Here is a 16,091-nt window from a genome sequence, read left to right on the forward strand (position 1 = left end):
TGCGGTTTTTGCTAAAGGAAAATATTTTTGTAAAAATGCTTGGGCTAATTGGTCCCAAATTTCAAATGTTGCAGCATGCATAGAAGTTAACCAAATTTTTGCCTTATCCTTCAAAGTGAAAGGAAAGAGGCGAAGTTTGATTGCTTCGGCTGTTACATCAGTAATTTTAAAAGTGTCACAAATTTCTAAGAAATTTGTCAAATGTGCATTAGGGTTTTCGTTAGGTAGTCCATAAAACGTTACGTTGTTTTGCAACATATTAAGCAAAGCAGGCTTAATTTCAAATTGATTTGCAACATAATTGTATTACTGCTTTATTTGAATCCGATGATGTACTCGCCAACACTATCAATGAAATGAATTCTGATTTTGCTTACTTGCTTGATGTTGATCGTGATCATTCCATGCATTCTCATTCATATAACATGCCTACATTTGAAATCAATACAATAGAAATGTCAACTTTCAATCTTGGTATGGATGAAAATCCTAAACTTATACAAATTGCTCAAGAATTAACTATTGAAGAGAGGAAAGAATTTGAGAGAATAATTAAAAAATACGAAATAGTGTTTGCTTAGACATACGAAGACATGCCAGGAATTGATCAATCAATCGTAACTCACCGTATTCCAACATACCCCGACGCGAAGCCCGTGAAGCAGAAACTCTGACGCATGAGACCGGAATGGGCAGATAAGATCAGAGAAGAAGTGAAGAAGCAGTTAGAAGTAGGGTTCATCGAAGTAATCGACTATCCCCCTTGGGTCGCAAATGTAGTGCCAATCTCGAAGAAGGACGGCAAAGTGAGAATGGGCGTCGACTATAGAGATCTTAACAAGGCGTGCCCCAAAGATGAATTCGCATTGCCTCACATCGACAGTGCTGCATCGAGCGTCTTGCACACGAATGTTGACGGCTTCATGGGCTACATATAAGTTCAGATGGCAGAAAAGCACAAGGCAAAGACCTCGTTCACAACTGAGTGGGGAACGTACTGCTATAGGGTAATGCCGTTTGGTTTGAAAAATGCTGGGGCAACTTATCAACGGATGGCTACAGCACTGTTCTATGATATGATACACAAAGAGGTAGAAGTTTATGTGGACGACATGATGGTCAAGTCGGAGATGAGAGAAGGGCATTTCACTGCACTCAAGAAGTTTTTGGCCCGAATTGCAGAATTCCAACTAAGGTTGAACCCGAGGAAGTGCTTCTTTGGCGTTTCATCGGGAAAAATCTTAGGCTATGTAATCAGTAATAAGGGAATTGAGGTAGATCCCGACAAAGTGAAGGCCATACAGGAAATGCTGGCACCAAAGAATGAGAAAGAGGTGAGAGGGTTTCTGGGGCAGGTTCAGTATATCAGTCGGTTCATAGCAAGACTCACTGCATTCTGCGAGCCGATCTTTAAGCTGCTACGGAAAGATCAACCCATGATTTGGAATGATAAGCATCAGCAAGCCTTAGAGAAGGTCCGGGACTACTTGTCTAACCCACCAGTCCTGAGACCGCCTAAAAAACCGCTTCTCCTCTATGTAGCAATCGAAGAGCGATCTATTGGGGCAATGTTGGCCCAGGAAGGGGACACCGGTGTGGAGCATGTGGTGTATTATCTGAGTAAGAAGTTCCTGGAATATGAGCTTAAGTATAATATGATCGAAAAGACATGCGTGGCAGTAGTATGCCTAACGAAGAAGCCGTGACACTATTTTCAGTCTTACAAAGTGATCATTATTTCCCGGATGGATCCCGTGAAGCATCTGTACCGAACTCCATCCTTAATCGGAAAGCTGGCCCGATGGTTGTTGCTTCTGTCAAAATTCGACATCGAATATGTAACGAAGAAGGTTATCAAGGGGAGAGCCGTAGCAGAATTTCTGGCCAATCAGCCCCTAAGTGCGGAAGAAGAGGAGACAAACTATGATTTCCCCGACGAGCATTTGAGCGCCATAGAGGTTATACCGTGGAAAATGTTCTTCGACGTCGCAGTTAATTTAAGTGGAGCAGGGGTAGGAGTGTTACTTATCTCGCCAGAAGGAGAAAGGATCCCAATGGCAAAAAAAAGTTATCATTCCCTCTCACTAATAATACGGCCGAGTATGAAGCGTGCATCTACGGGTTAGAGTCGTTAGCAGCGCTGGGAGCATCATATGTTGAAATCTGGGGCGACTCAAAACTGATTATCAAACAAGCACAGGGAAACTGGGAAGTAAGGGAAGAAAGGTTGCGTCCATACCTAGACCAGTTGGAGGGATTGGCGCAGAGATTCAGCGAGTGTCGTTTTTACCACATTCCTCGAGCACAGAATCAGGCAACAGATGCTTTGGCCACTTTGGTGTCGGTATGGGATAATCCCCGAAATCTTGCCTCAAAGCCTTTGGTATTGAGGAGGTCTCACAAACCATGCTACGAAGATGTAAAGCTGTTGGGGGCAGATGAAAAGCCTTGGTATTTCGATATCGTAAACTTCATGAAAAGTGGAACATACCCGGCAGAATCAGAACTTAGGGATCAGGCTGTGATCAGAAGGTTAGCTCAACAATTTGTCATCCACAATGACTTGCTTTACAAAAGACATGCCGATGGTTTACAATTGAGGTGCTTGGATGCGGGAGAAGCCCGTGAGGCAATGAAGTCAGTACACTCAGGAATTTCTGGAGCCCATATGGGAGGAGCAGTATTAGCAAGGAAAATCATAAGGCAAGGCTTCTATTGGCTCACTGTTGAGCGATTTCCGCAAGTGCACGGTTTCGCTTGTAGTAATAAAAATATCGATCCCACATGGATACGTTTTTTAACGAAAAACTTATTTTTGAATCTGTTAATTTCGAACTAGTTAGATTTACTATTAAATGTAAATGAAAAGTGAAAATTGGTTTAATTGAATTTAGGAAATTTGTTTAATTGAATTTGTGAACTTTAAGTATTTGAAAATGCTGGAATAAGATTATGTATTTAGAATAAATCGATTGTTAGAAAGATCTTCTGATTTTAAGGATGAATTTTACAAAACAGGAACATTTAGAACTTATTAGAAAAAGGAATGAATTTGTTCATTTGCATTAAGCAAAGAAAACAACTTAAACTTTGTATTATTATGATGATGAAATAAATGACGGAACCTCTAATTAATTGGCTTTGAACGCGACAAAACCCTTTCGGGATAGTTGCCCTTACTCAAATTAACACTCTTTCGAGATGATAATTTGCCTAAGTGTTCAACAAAGTTTCCTTGTAATGATTTTGAATTCAAGTGCATATTAATGAAAACACCAGCCTCACTTATATTGGATTGGTTACCATAAGTGCTGCATAACGATTTGTCGAATAGAACGGACTTTATTAGATGAAATGTAAATTGATACAAGTTTACAGAGAATAAGGAGCATCGAGTTCTTCGAGGGCGTGCAAGTGAAGGGCTTGATCAGTTCCGCTTCCTTGGGTTTCCTAGGAGGTTGTCAGGCTCGGGGGCGAACACTTTACTCAATCTTCTCGTTGTAACTTCGTAATAGGGATTCGGTCGGCCACTACCATGATGCAAACTAAAACTGGAACAATGTCTAAACGCTACTGAGTTGTAATTAAACTATAAACAATATGTGTACCTCATCTTGTTTTGTACAGAATCTAATTTCTAACTCTCGAAATGTTTTTACTTAGAACTTCGACATAAGTTCTACGCTCTGATTTCTATATCTATATTATAGTATTTCATTACACTTTTTCTCAACATCAACTCTTTATTTATAGACGTTGAAGGGTTGTGTTTGAAGTGATGTATCCGTTGGTTAAGATTCGTGTCCGTTGTGAAAGGACGTCTTTATCCACTTGAACGAACGCGTTTCTTGGATTTTCAGCATGTGTTAAATGCTCTTGGTGAATTTCTGCACTTACCGAGGATAGTAATCCGCGGCCGTGAATGACGTAGCACTGAGCTGAGCGACGGACGAAGGGGAGAAAAGGTTATACCACGCGTGTCGCGGCCGCGGGTCTGGGATCCACTGTCGCAGCCCGGCAGGTTTTCTTACTTCTTGCTTTCGTTCGTGTCCTCGACTTGACGCTTTCGATTTACGTCGTCTTTGACTCCTTTTGTAGGGCTTTTCTTCTGTTTTAGATCCTTTTTTGTTCCTATTTGGATTTTACCAAATATTCAAGTACCTTGCAAGAAAGAAAGATATTCGAAAGTAAAAGTAATCTAAACAGATATAAATAGCACAAATTCGTAATAAAAATGATGTAAATGTTAATGATATTTTAGGTATATTTTGGGCTTAACACTCACCATGGAAAGAGATTGTAACGAATATGCGAAGAAATGCCATGATTGTCAAATCCACGGAGATTATAATCACTTACCAGCTATGGAACTGCACGTGTTAGCACCCATTTGGCCGTTTACGGCTTGAGCATTGATATCATCTGGGAGGTGAGGCCTAATGTGTCAAACGGACACAAATTCATTGCAGTCGCCATTGATTACTTCACCAAGTGGGTAGAGGCAGAATCATTTAACAAGTTGGGGTCTAAACAGATGAGGAAGTTCATTGAAAAGCACTTGATCACCAGGTTCGGAGTGCCTCATCACATGATCACGGATAATGGGGTCCAGTTTCAAGGAGAAGTGAGAAGTCTATTCCAAGAATACGGTATTGAGCATCATAGGTCTTCTCTATATCGCCCGCAAGCTAACAGGGCAGTAGAAGCGGCAAATAAGAACCTTAAGAGGATCCTTATAAAGACAGTGGAGTCGCATCGGAATTGGCACGAGCAGCTTCCACTTGCTTTGTGGGCCTACCGCACCACCATTAGAACATCTACCGGGGCAACGTCGTTCTCCTTGGTATATGGGGCCGAAGCCGTCCTCCCAATTGAGATTGAAAAGCGATCGTTAAGAATCGCAGTAGAAGCAGAGATTCCCGAGACGGAATGGGTGAAGAAGCAATATGAGCAGTTGGCATTGGTGGACGAGAAGAGGATGGATGCTCTTTACCATGTGCAGTTATATCAGAGAAGGATGGCCCGAGCCTTCAACAAAAAGTCAAGGTCAGCCCTATCAAAGAAGGGGATATGGTGCTGAAACAGATCCGAGTGACGCACACCGACCCTAGGGGCAAGTTCATGCCAAACTGGGAAGGGCCATTCCTCGTGAAGAAAATCCTAAGCAAAGGGGAAGTTAAGCTTACTACTATGGACGGCATGGAGTTCTCCGAACCTACCAATCTGGATAGGCTTAAGAAATACTTTTCGTAAAAAAAAAAGAGAAAGAAATAAAAATTCCCGATAGGTCGAAAACCCGCAAAGGGCGACCTATGCAACAATAAGGGACATCCCAATGGGTGAAAACCCGAAAGGGCGCTCATTTGAAAATTCCGGGATAATAAAAGGAGAGTTGAAAAATCGCTGGGATCTGAAAACCGAAAAAAGGCGGGTCCTGGTAACAGTAGTTGTATCTTGAGCAATTATAAAAATAATGTATAAGCGGCTAAGTATTTCTGTTGTTTGTAAATAAATAAAGGCATGAATATATTTGAAGAGAATGATTGAAATTATTATGATCGACTGAATGCATGGTATTGTAAGTCATGAGTTATACATTTCTTTTCCCCACCACTAAATAAAAAGCCTACCCAAATATCTTTTTCACATATACCCGCCATACATCACGGTAGTACTAATAAAGTTGTAAACCGAAATAATGACGGGACTATCAATGAGAAGGAATCCCAATGTCCCAAAAGACCTCAAACGAATCAAAGCCTCCGAAGTAAGGTTCCCGCTCCTCGGCAACTCGGCGGCTCTCCACTGCAATCCGCAAACTCCCCTCAGCAGCTCGCTGGGCTTCCACATCCACACGGCTCCTCTCCTCGGCTGCTCGGCCTCGCTCCTCCCAGTTGGAGCGCTCATCCTCCCTATCCCGACAACGACGTCCGATCTGAGCGTCAGCATCCAGTAGCCACTCCCCTTGCCCAACCGCCACGTTCTCCTGTAATCTTCGGTCAATAGAATGGAGGTCTCCCTGTAAAGAAAATAGGAGGGAAGCAATGTATAAAAAAAAAGAGAAAAAAAGAGAAAAATATTCATTCATAATCATGTGCATGCATATCACTACACTAGGTCATACCATAAAAATATTCACCAGGTGATGGGCGTGACTCAAGTCAAGCCGCATGCAGAAATACGCGGATAGCTCCAAGAAATCCGTGTGAGTTTAGGCAGGCTCCGATAGGTAAATTAAAATTCGATCAATGGGCACAGGCCCCGCTATGGACTGTGGTCTACGGCATTATCAATGGGCACAGGCCCCGCTACAGACTGCGGTCTACGACATCATCAATGGGCACAGGCCCCGCTACGGACTGCGGTCTACGGCATCATCAATGGGCACAGGCCCCGCTACGGACTGCGGTTTACGGCATCATCAATGGGCACAGGCCCCGCTACGGACTGCGGTCTACGGCATCATCAATAGGCACAGGCCCTACTACGGACTTCGGTCTACGACATCATCGACTCCGGTCAAACACAGACGATCCTGGTAAAAAGAAGCGACTGCGGTCACAAACTCTCGGACGAGTGATAAAGCCCGAATATCAAAGCGACCGCGGTCACAAACTCTCGGACGAGTGATAAAGCCCAAATATCAAAGCGACTGCGGTCACAAACTCTCGGACAAGTGATAAAGCCCAAATATCAAAGCGACTGCGGTCACAAACTCTCGGGCGAGTGATAAAGCCCAAATATCAAAGCTACTGCGGTCAAAAAACTCCCGGACGAGTGATAAAGCCCAAATATCAAAGCGACTGCGGTCAAAAACTCTCGGACGAGTGATAAAGCCCAGCTATCATCAACAAAGGACGTCTGCAATCGATGTAGAGATTAGGGTCGAACGGTTGATTTGGAGATGTGCAAACGAAAGGACGCCTGCGATCGATGTATAGATTAGGGTCGAATGTTCGATTTGGAGATCTACGATGCAAGAAAACGCCTGCGATCGATGTAGAGATTAGGGTAGAACGATGGATTTTGAGGTATGCAAAATGAGAGGACGCCCGCGATCGATGTATAGATTAGGGTTGAACAGTTGATTTAGAGATATGCAAAACGAGAGGACGCCCGCAATCGATGTATAGATTAGGGTCGAACAGTTGATTTGGAGATATACAAACGAAAGGACACCTGCGATCGATGTATAGATTAGGGTCGAATGTTCGATTTGGAGATCTACAATACAAGAAAACGTCTGCGATCGATGTAGAGATTAGGGTAGAACGATGGATTTTGAGATATGCAAAACGAAAGAGTACCTGCGATCGAGATAAAGACTAGGGTCGCTAGAAAAAGCAACTTTACCTGCGGTCCAGAGAAAGACTAGGGTCGCTAGAAAAAGCAACTTTACCTGCGGTCGAGATAAAGACTAGGGTAGCTGGAAAGAGCAATTTTACCTGTGGTTGATGTATAGACTAGGGTAGCTGGAAAGAGCAATTTTACCTGCGGTTGATTTAGAAACTAGGGTAGCTAGAAAGAGCAATTTTACCTGCGGTTGATTTAGAGACTAGGGTAGCTAGAAAGAGCAATTTTACCTCCGATTGATTTAGAAACTAGGGTAGCTGGAAAGAGCAATTTTACCTGCGGTTGATTTGGAGACTAGGGTAGCTAGAAAGAGCAACTGTACCTGCGGTCAATTTAGACTAGGGTCGCTAGATAGAGCTATACACCTGCAGTCGATTTAGAGACTAGGGTCGCCGGAAGGAGCGTTCGTCTGCAGTCGATTCAGAGGCAAGGACGGGACAACCAAAGCGAAGATCGAAGACAAGGCCGGAGCATGCGGTATGGAGATCAGGTATTCTTCCTCCTACTCTTTACGTGTCTCTTACTTTTATATGTTTTACATTGCATGTGTTGCGTTAGCAAAAAAACGTTTTCAAAACACACACATCACTGTCAAAATAGAAAAGTAGGGGCAACTGTAGACACCGAGTCGGAGGACTTGTGACGAAAACCTGTAAACAAGACGGTCGAAGCGGTTGATTTCGGAAGCTTTAAAACAAAAATATATAATAAGAAAGGAAAAGTCAATGTGAGTCGCGGTCGTCAAGTGGACGGCTCGCGAGTGCTCAGCGACGTGGTACGAGCCTAGCGGCAGCCGACGCGTGTCCGACGACAGTTGGACGCACGCCCGGCAGCGCGCGGCGCGCGCTCGACGTTCGTTGGGCGCGCACGCCCGGCAGCGCGGGGCGCGCGCTCGACGACCGTGGGGCGCGCGCGCCCGACAGCGCGTGGCGCACGCCCGATGGCCGTTGGGCGAACGTGCCCGGCAGCCGCTGGGCGTACGCCCAACGATAGTTGGGCGTTCGCCCAACCATGTTGGGCGTCCGCCCAACGAAAGTTGGGCGTTCGCCCAACCGGCTTTGGGCGACGCCCAATTTTCTTCGGGCGTCGCCCAAAGTTTCCGGGGATCCGTTGCCTATATATGGCACGGATCCCCATGCATTTGAGTGAGGGGGATTTTTGGAGACTTTCTCACTCTAGACATTTTTAGAGAGAGAAATTGATTTTTTTTTAGAAAAATATTTTTTTTTCTCAAAAAAGTCCGAATTTCCCAAAAGTTAAATTTTTACTAAAAAGACGAAAAACACAAAAAAACCGGAAAATCACAACTCGTGGAATCGACCGACTTCGACTGTCAGATACCGAACTTGAGGTATTATCCGAGGACTAGACTCGTTTTATTTTATTTTATTTATTTATTTTTATGTTATAATTTTATTTATTTAGTTATTTATTTATTTATCACGTTTTATTTAATTTTTCGTATTTATTTAATTTTCGTCTCGTATTAGATAAACGTTCGGTTTTGTTTTAAAATAAAAAACCTCGTTTTGATATCCCAATACGAACCGTGATCCGATTAAAAGGTAGTTCGGGTATTAAAAACGTTGTAATTATAAGTTTTAAAAAGATATTTCCAAATAATGTTTGAAAATAAAAACGTCGTTTTAGGAAACTCCGTTATAGACTATGATCCATTTTTGGTAGTTCGGAGATCCAAAATGATCGAATTAGACTTAATCTAAAGCTTTTGAACGAATCTGAAAAGTTTTGGACTGCTGCTGTAATTCTCTCTTTTCTGTCACTAATAGCAGATTGGTGACGGATTTTCCGTCGGTAATCTGCTGGAAAACGAAAATTCATATTTTTAACCCATTTTCTCAACCTTTTGGTATTTGATTCTTATATATGTAAGTATGTAATATGATTATAAAAATTATTTTTGGGGTCATATAACTATTAATTATCTATTATGTAGTTATTTATTCCATATTTGAAATTTAATTTGTTTTGATTCATTATTTGTATATATGTATATATATTTTTGGGTTATCAAAATGTGGAGTTTAGCTATTATTTGGGGAGGGTGTTTTCTATATACTTATTATATCATATTTTTTTGCATTTACGGTCTTCCATTACTTTTACATAGTTTTAGTTAGGATTAAAATGTATTATATTTTGTATTCTTTTTCATTTTCTTTATTATATCATATAGTATTTCTCACTTATTTTTATATATGAATATATCCTTATTTTTAGATAAAATCATATATATATATATATGTATTTCTATTTTATTTTTGTATACATGTATATATTCCAAATGAGTTTTACTTGGTGAATTTTGGTTTAATTGGTTCATTGGTGTAATTATGTGTGAATAAAGAGTTGATTGAGTGAAAAAGGGAAAATAAAATCACAAAAAGAGAGTTTAATTTGCTTATTTAAACTTAAGTTTTTCTAGATATTCCTAAGTGTAAATAACGTTTTCTTGACATTTTTAAACCATTTCTTAAAACATCACGTTTTAAAACCTTAATTCGTTCCAACGACGGATTAAGCGAACCTTGTAATTAAAATTGCTTTTAATTGTAAATAATAGAGTTTTTGAATCGTTTTCCTAAATGGTTTTTGAACAAAATAAATTGACTTGTATGCTTAATCACGTTTTCTTGTTAAAACTTTTATCTCAACATTTTCGAACGCTCGAGTCGTTCCAACGGCGATTCGAGTAAACGTCATTAAACGGGGTTTTGAAACGTACCTAAATCGTTCCAACGGCGATTAAGGTACGAACCATGTAAATAAACTCGTTTTTGGGAAGTGAGTTTAGTTTAGAGTTAGTGTGTAATACGAAGCATAAATCACATTGTAAACAAATCGATTCTTTCTTCTTCCCCCTCTCTCTCCTATGTATTTTGAACTGATGTAAATGGGTGATTCTTTACCAAAATGGCTTTCGATAATATATGCCCAAAACGGTTTTCAAAATGAGAAAGAAAAGGTTTCAAATGAATTTTAAACTTAAAGAAATATGCGATTAGTCCGTTATTGCCTAACACGCTGAGTAGGAGGCCGGTGGTTCATAACCGGGCGATGTCGGGGTGCCTAATAGCCTTTCTCCGAAAAGGAGCTAGCCTTCTCGGCTCGTACCTAAGTTTCCCGAACCCTCACCGGTCTCCCGCAAGGGATCGGTGTTCATTTTCCCATTCGTGGGTGGCGACTCTTCCATACTCCGAGCTCCGGTCCTGCCGAGCAGCTTGATTCCACGATTGGTTGCTTTCGGCGCCAATCACCGCTTACGTCGCCATGAGGTGTCCACCCCTCGGTCCGCCCGGGAGATTAGGCCGCGGCACCTCGTCTAACACATGTCCTTTATGATGTCAATATATTTCCGTGAAATGTCTTTCCTTATTAAAGCCCACCAAAGTCCTTCCTTTGGTACTTGATCATATGCCTTGTACAAGTCAATGAAAACCATATGCAAGTCTTTCTTCTTATTTTGACAGTGCTCTATTAATTGTCTCATTATATGGAAGGGCTCCATAGTTGATCTTCATGGCATAAAGCCAAACTGGTTTTCCGAGATCTTCACCGTTCTTCTTAGCCTTTGCTCGATCACTCGCTCCTAAAGTTTCATAGTGTGACTGGCACAATCTTAGACATTATCATGATACTTTTACTCCGTTCTGATGACAATTTATTGTTTCTCCAAATCTTGGTTTCACAGTAAATGATATGTTTTTTCATTCTTTGTAATTTCAAAATTAAATAAGTAGTTCTTTCAAAAAAAAAAATTAATTAGTATTAGCAATTTTTTTTTATGAAAAATAGGAATTAATTGATTTGTGAGATTTCTTATCCAAAAAAGAAATTGATTTGGCAGATAGCAATCCCCAAGTTCACCAGTCACTTCACCACCACCACCAACTCTCCATAGACAGCAGAAACGTGATCACATAGATATACATATTGACTGGTAGCTTTATTTTGGTAACTCAAATTGGCTGGTAGCTAATCACGCACCACCACACCACCTTCCCCATTTCCCCTATTATAAATGAACCCATTTTGTACTCAACTCGTACCAATTTTTTAAATCCCTCCTTTATAAATTATTCTTATTTCATTATTCTATTCAACTTAACCACTAACCATGATTTCAGAGACTGTGTGTGTCACTGGTGCCTCTGGCTTTATTGGTTCATGGCTCATCATGCGACTCCTTGAAAGCGGCTACAGGGTTCGAGCCACCGTCCGCGACCCCGGTTCTACTTTGATCATCTTCATTAATTAATTTGTGTTATTAGTTTAGTTTTAATTGATCTAATACTAATCTCTTGTTTTAACAGATAATAGAAGTAAGGTGCAGCATTTGTTGGATTTGCCTACCGCAAAGACTCATTTGAGCTTATGGAAAGCCGACTTGTCTATCGAAGGAAGTTTTGATGATGCAATCAAAGGTTGTCAAGGTGTTTTTCATGTTGCCACACCGATGGATTTTCAATCCAAAGATCCTGAGGTATATTTATGGAAGGAACTCGATTCTATTTACCAAAATACAACTAGACTTGTTTATGGGTTCGGGTCTCTTGTCCGTTTTGTAGAATTGTGTCTAATGGTCGGGCTTCAACAAAATAGAAAGATATTAAACTCGGTCCAAACATCTTTTAAGCTCATTTATATTTTTAGACTGAATTTAAGATTTGTAATTAAATGTTAAAATTATAACATATTACCTTCTTTTTTTTTACATACATAGTACTTATATGGATTAAAGCTTAAATTAGCTCTCAATTTTGAAAGTTAGTTAAGTCACGCATTTCAAAAAATAAAAATTCAGTTAAGTTACTAACTTTTTAAAATCATCATTTAGGTCCCTTAATGTTAGAGGTGGTAAAAATACACATGATCCGATTACACGATACGAAATCAACACGTAATTTTAGTGTTTCGGTTTAGCTCAGTAGGTAATGTGTCATTTTTGGGTTGATATGAAACTGACACGTAAATTTTTGGATTTGGTAGAGATTGATATATTAACTCGAAAACGACACGAATATTTAAAATTACTCTTGTATTAACTCGTGTTTTTGTGTGTCACTTTATTAATAAAGATAATAAAATTATAATTATTACTTGCAAATATATTTCGAACCTTCTAAATTATTATAAACTCACTACATGACCCTATAACATGATATTATTTTACTTTTCGATGGGTAGTGTTAACATATTAATCTAAAAATGACATAAAATATTTAAAAATAGTATCATATCTTCTTATATTTTTAAAAGTTATCATTAATATATATGCATAACAAAATTACATGTAATCTGAAAACACGATATGAAATCAACACTAACCCAAACAAATTAATACGACTGTGACACGAAAGTTTTTAGGTTGGGTTTGGGTTTAGTCTTTTTAATACGAATCCGAAAATGAAACAACTCGAACATGAAATTGCCAGGTCTACTCAACCTACAATGAAACTACCTATTGATATCTCCCTCAATTGAAATTGTATTTAATAAATATTGGACCGAAATGTGAACTAGTAAAAAAATTAGTTAAACTAAACCTTTATTATATAAATATAATATTTTGGGTTTATAATAATAAAACCAAACTGAATAAATATAATAATCAAATACAACTTAATCAAAATTTATCGGCTTGATTTGGTTATTAACTGAAATAAATATTATATATTACACATAAAAATATTTTAATATAATATATTAATTTCAGTTTGGTTTATTCTTTTTTTTTTTTTACTACACGAATCAATAACCGAAAAAAAAAATATGATCAAAACTGAAAATATAGAATATACAGAATCAAAATTTTATTTCAATTAAGATGGAGATCTAATTGATGGGCTTAATTTATATTAAGGACGTAGTTAGTGATTTAAAAAGTCAAGGATGTAATTGAATTTTAAAATTTAGATTGGGGACCAATTTAAACTTTAATCCTACTTATATTTATTTTTTGAAAGTATAAATTTTAATAAAAAAAAATTTAAGGTGAGCTATGCGGATTGTATTTGAAATTTTATTTTGAAGTACGAGTCTCCCTAAATTAATAGCGGACTAATTGAATATGCAGAATGAAATGATAAAGCCAACGGTAGATGGAGTATTAGACATAATGAAAGCATGTGCAAAGGCTAAAAGTGTACGAAGGATAATATTCACATCTTCTGCCGGAACCGTTGATGTTGAGGAAAATAGAAAAGATATTTACGATGAAAACTGCTGGAGTGACCTTGATTTTATTCTCTCCAAAAAGATGACCGGCTGGGTTTGTATTTTCTTACACAAGTGACATTAATTAGTTGATCGGGTTTATTACTTACTAAAACGACATCTAATAATTTCTCCTTATTATTCAATTTCATTTACATCTACTTAATTTGCAGATGTATTTTGTATCCAAATCACTGGCAGAGAAAGCTGCGTTCAAATTTGCAGAAGAAAACAATATTGAGTTTATAAGTATTATCCCGAGTCTGGTGGTGGGTCAATTTCTTATGTCATCTATGCCCCCTAGCCTTGTTACTGCTCTTTCTGTAATCACCGGTAATCTATATTTTATATACCATTTTCTTATTATACTTTAATTAATGTCTGTATATATATTTATATGTTACTAATTATTATTATTATTATTATCAGGAAACGAATCTCACTATAACATAATAAAGCAAGGGCATTATGTACATTTGGATGATCTGTGCAATGCTCATATATATCTGTTTCAACATCAAAAAGCAAAAGGTCGTTACATTTGCTCATCCCATGATGCCACCATTCATGAGCTTGCACGTTTGCTTAGACAAACTTATCCAGAATATAATATTCCTAACAAGTAATTAATCGAATCAAATCAACCCTTTTCTTTAATTTAAAGGCTAAATTGAATGACCAAAATTCAATTTGGGACTAAATTGATCTTATCTTAAAAGAATGGGGTAAAATATATACGTGGTATACAACTCTTGCCCTATTTCATAATTTGGTGTACAATTTTCAATTTTGCACATTAAACTATATAACATTTTGGTAACCTCTCATTAAAGTGTATAACCGGTAATTGTGACCGGCCAACGCGAAGTCAACATGTCACGTCAGCAATTTGACATCCTTAAAAATCAAAAGTTGACCGGTCAACGTGCCATGTCAGCGACTTTGACTTTTAAGGAGGTCAATTGCTGACGTGACACATTGACCGGTTATAATTATCAGCTATACATTTTGGTGGAAGGTCACCAAAAGGTTATACAGTTTTATGTGCAAAATTGAAGATTGTACACCAAAATGTGAAAAATGACAAAGGTTATACATTACATATGTAATTTAGCCTAAAAGAATCATGTAGATTTTTATAATTAATGAAATGAAATTTGGTTGCTGTTAGGATTAACGGAATGGAAGAGAATGTGAAGAATTTCATATTCTCATCAAAGAAGCTGGAGGAGTTGGGATTCGAATTCAAATACAGCTTAAAAGAAATGTTTGTAGGAGCTGTGGAAACATGCCGAGCTAAGGGATTACTTCCTATGTCTATATGTGATTCCAAACAACAGGAACCAAACAAGGTTGAACCCGAAAATGTGATTAGCACTACTCCTGCTGAGATTACCTGTGGCTAATTCGTGTTTTACATATTCTTCCTTCTATTTACTATTATTTATTCCTTTTCTCTTTTTCTGATGTATTGAATAATTCTGTAATTTCCTTCTATCTTTCTTTATCAAATTTAAGGGAGGTAGTTGAGATATTATGTCAAGCACTTTGTTTGGAAAGTACATACCAAATAGTAAAAAATTATATTTATTAAGAGATTATATAAATTGAGCAATTAAAAAATAAATACACAAAATTTATATGTTTAAGCTAATTCTTGTATATTTCTTCTTTCAAGGGAAACTTTTATAATTACAAGAACTAAAAATTAATAAAATCTCACAGACTCAAGAAATTTCCTAAAAGTTATCTGTCCGAAGTGTTCCCTAACTATCTATTTTTCTTTGCTTGTCACAATGATGATTTAAATCAAATTCTACCTATCTATTTATAGGTCTTAAAGAATAAAGGGTTAATTTCATATAAGTGCCTTGTGGTTTTACTTTTTTGCAGATAGGTTCTTGTGTTTTGTTTTTTAGTAAATAAAGGATTGTACTTTTCTCTGTTTTCGGAATTGAGAAAGAGACACTAACGGAGTCAGAATCGATGATGTGTCGAAAGGCAGTTTTGCCATTTTAAAAAATTGGTATATATTAACCTTTCAAATTTATATACCGATTTTTTAAAATGGCAAAATTGTCCTTGGACACGTCATCGATTCTGACTCCGTTTGAACAGAGAAAAGTACAATCATTTATTTGCTTAAAAACAAAACACAAGAACCTATCTGCAAAAAAGTGAAACCACATGACACTTATATGAACTTAACCTAAGAATAAATGGAAGCATTAACTCGTTTTTAGATCAAACTATTCCAAAAACATGCTTTACTAGAATAGTAGTATGTTTTTCCACGCTTATTCAAAATCAATCTTTCTACTACCAAAAGAAAAAAAATTCAATCTTTATTAAAAAATCAAGCTTTCACCTACAATTCAAAAACCAAGCTTTCAAGCGTATGACTAATTAATCATGAATTAATAGCTAATCTTTTCCTTAACTATAAATTCCAAATTACTCTTTGTGCTCTTTAAGGCACAAGTATCATGATCTAAATCCTA

General features: G+C 38.0%; 1 protein-coding gene across 1 annotated transcript; it reads left to right on the forward strand.

The window, feature by feature from the left end:
- The first annotated feature begins 11,428 nt into the window (after nt 1-11,428).
- Nucleotides 11,429-15,244, forward strand: LOC136201115 (dihydroflavonol 4-reductase-like). The gene is made up of 6 exons (XM_065991696.1): nt 11,429-11,603; nt 11,688-11,857; nt 13,451-13,645; nt 13,764-13,923; nt 14,020-14,212; nt 14,762-15,244. Exons 1-6 carry the CDS (start codon nt 11,492-11,494, stop codon nt 14,994-14,996), a joined length of 1,065 nt encoding a protein of 354 aa, XP_065847768.1. The 5' UTR covers nt 11,429-11,491; the 3' UTR covers nt 14,997-15,244.
- The last annotated feature ends 847 nt before the right edge of the window (nt 15,245-16,091 follow it).

The sequence above is a fragment of the Euphorbia lathyris genome, chromosome 7 (assembly GCF_963576675.1).
Source record: "Euphorbia lathyris chromosome 7, ddEupLath1.1, whole genome shotgun sequence".
In the NCBI taxonomy this organism is placed as follows: Eukaryota; Viridiplantae; Streptophyta; class Magnoliopsida; order Malpighiales; family Euphorbiaceae; genus Euphorbia; species Euphorbia lathyris.

Bases quoted from the DNA above. Each gene is read 5' to 3' on its own strand.
- LOC136201115 (XM_065991696.1), top strand. From the start codon at position 11,492: ATGATTTCAGAGACTGTGTGTGTCACTGGTGCCTCTGGCTTTATTGGT. The intron at 11,604-11,687 runs GTTCTACTTTGA...TTGTTTTAACAG, and splicing joins AGCCACCGTCCGCGACCCCG to ATAATAGAAGTAAGGTGCAG. The intron at 14,213-14,761 runs GTAATTAATCGA...GGTTGCTGTTAG, and splicing joins GAATATAATATTCCTAACAA to GATTAACGGAATGGAAGAGA.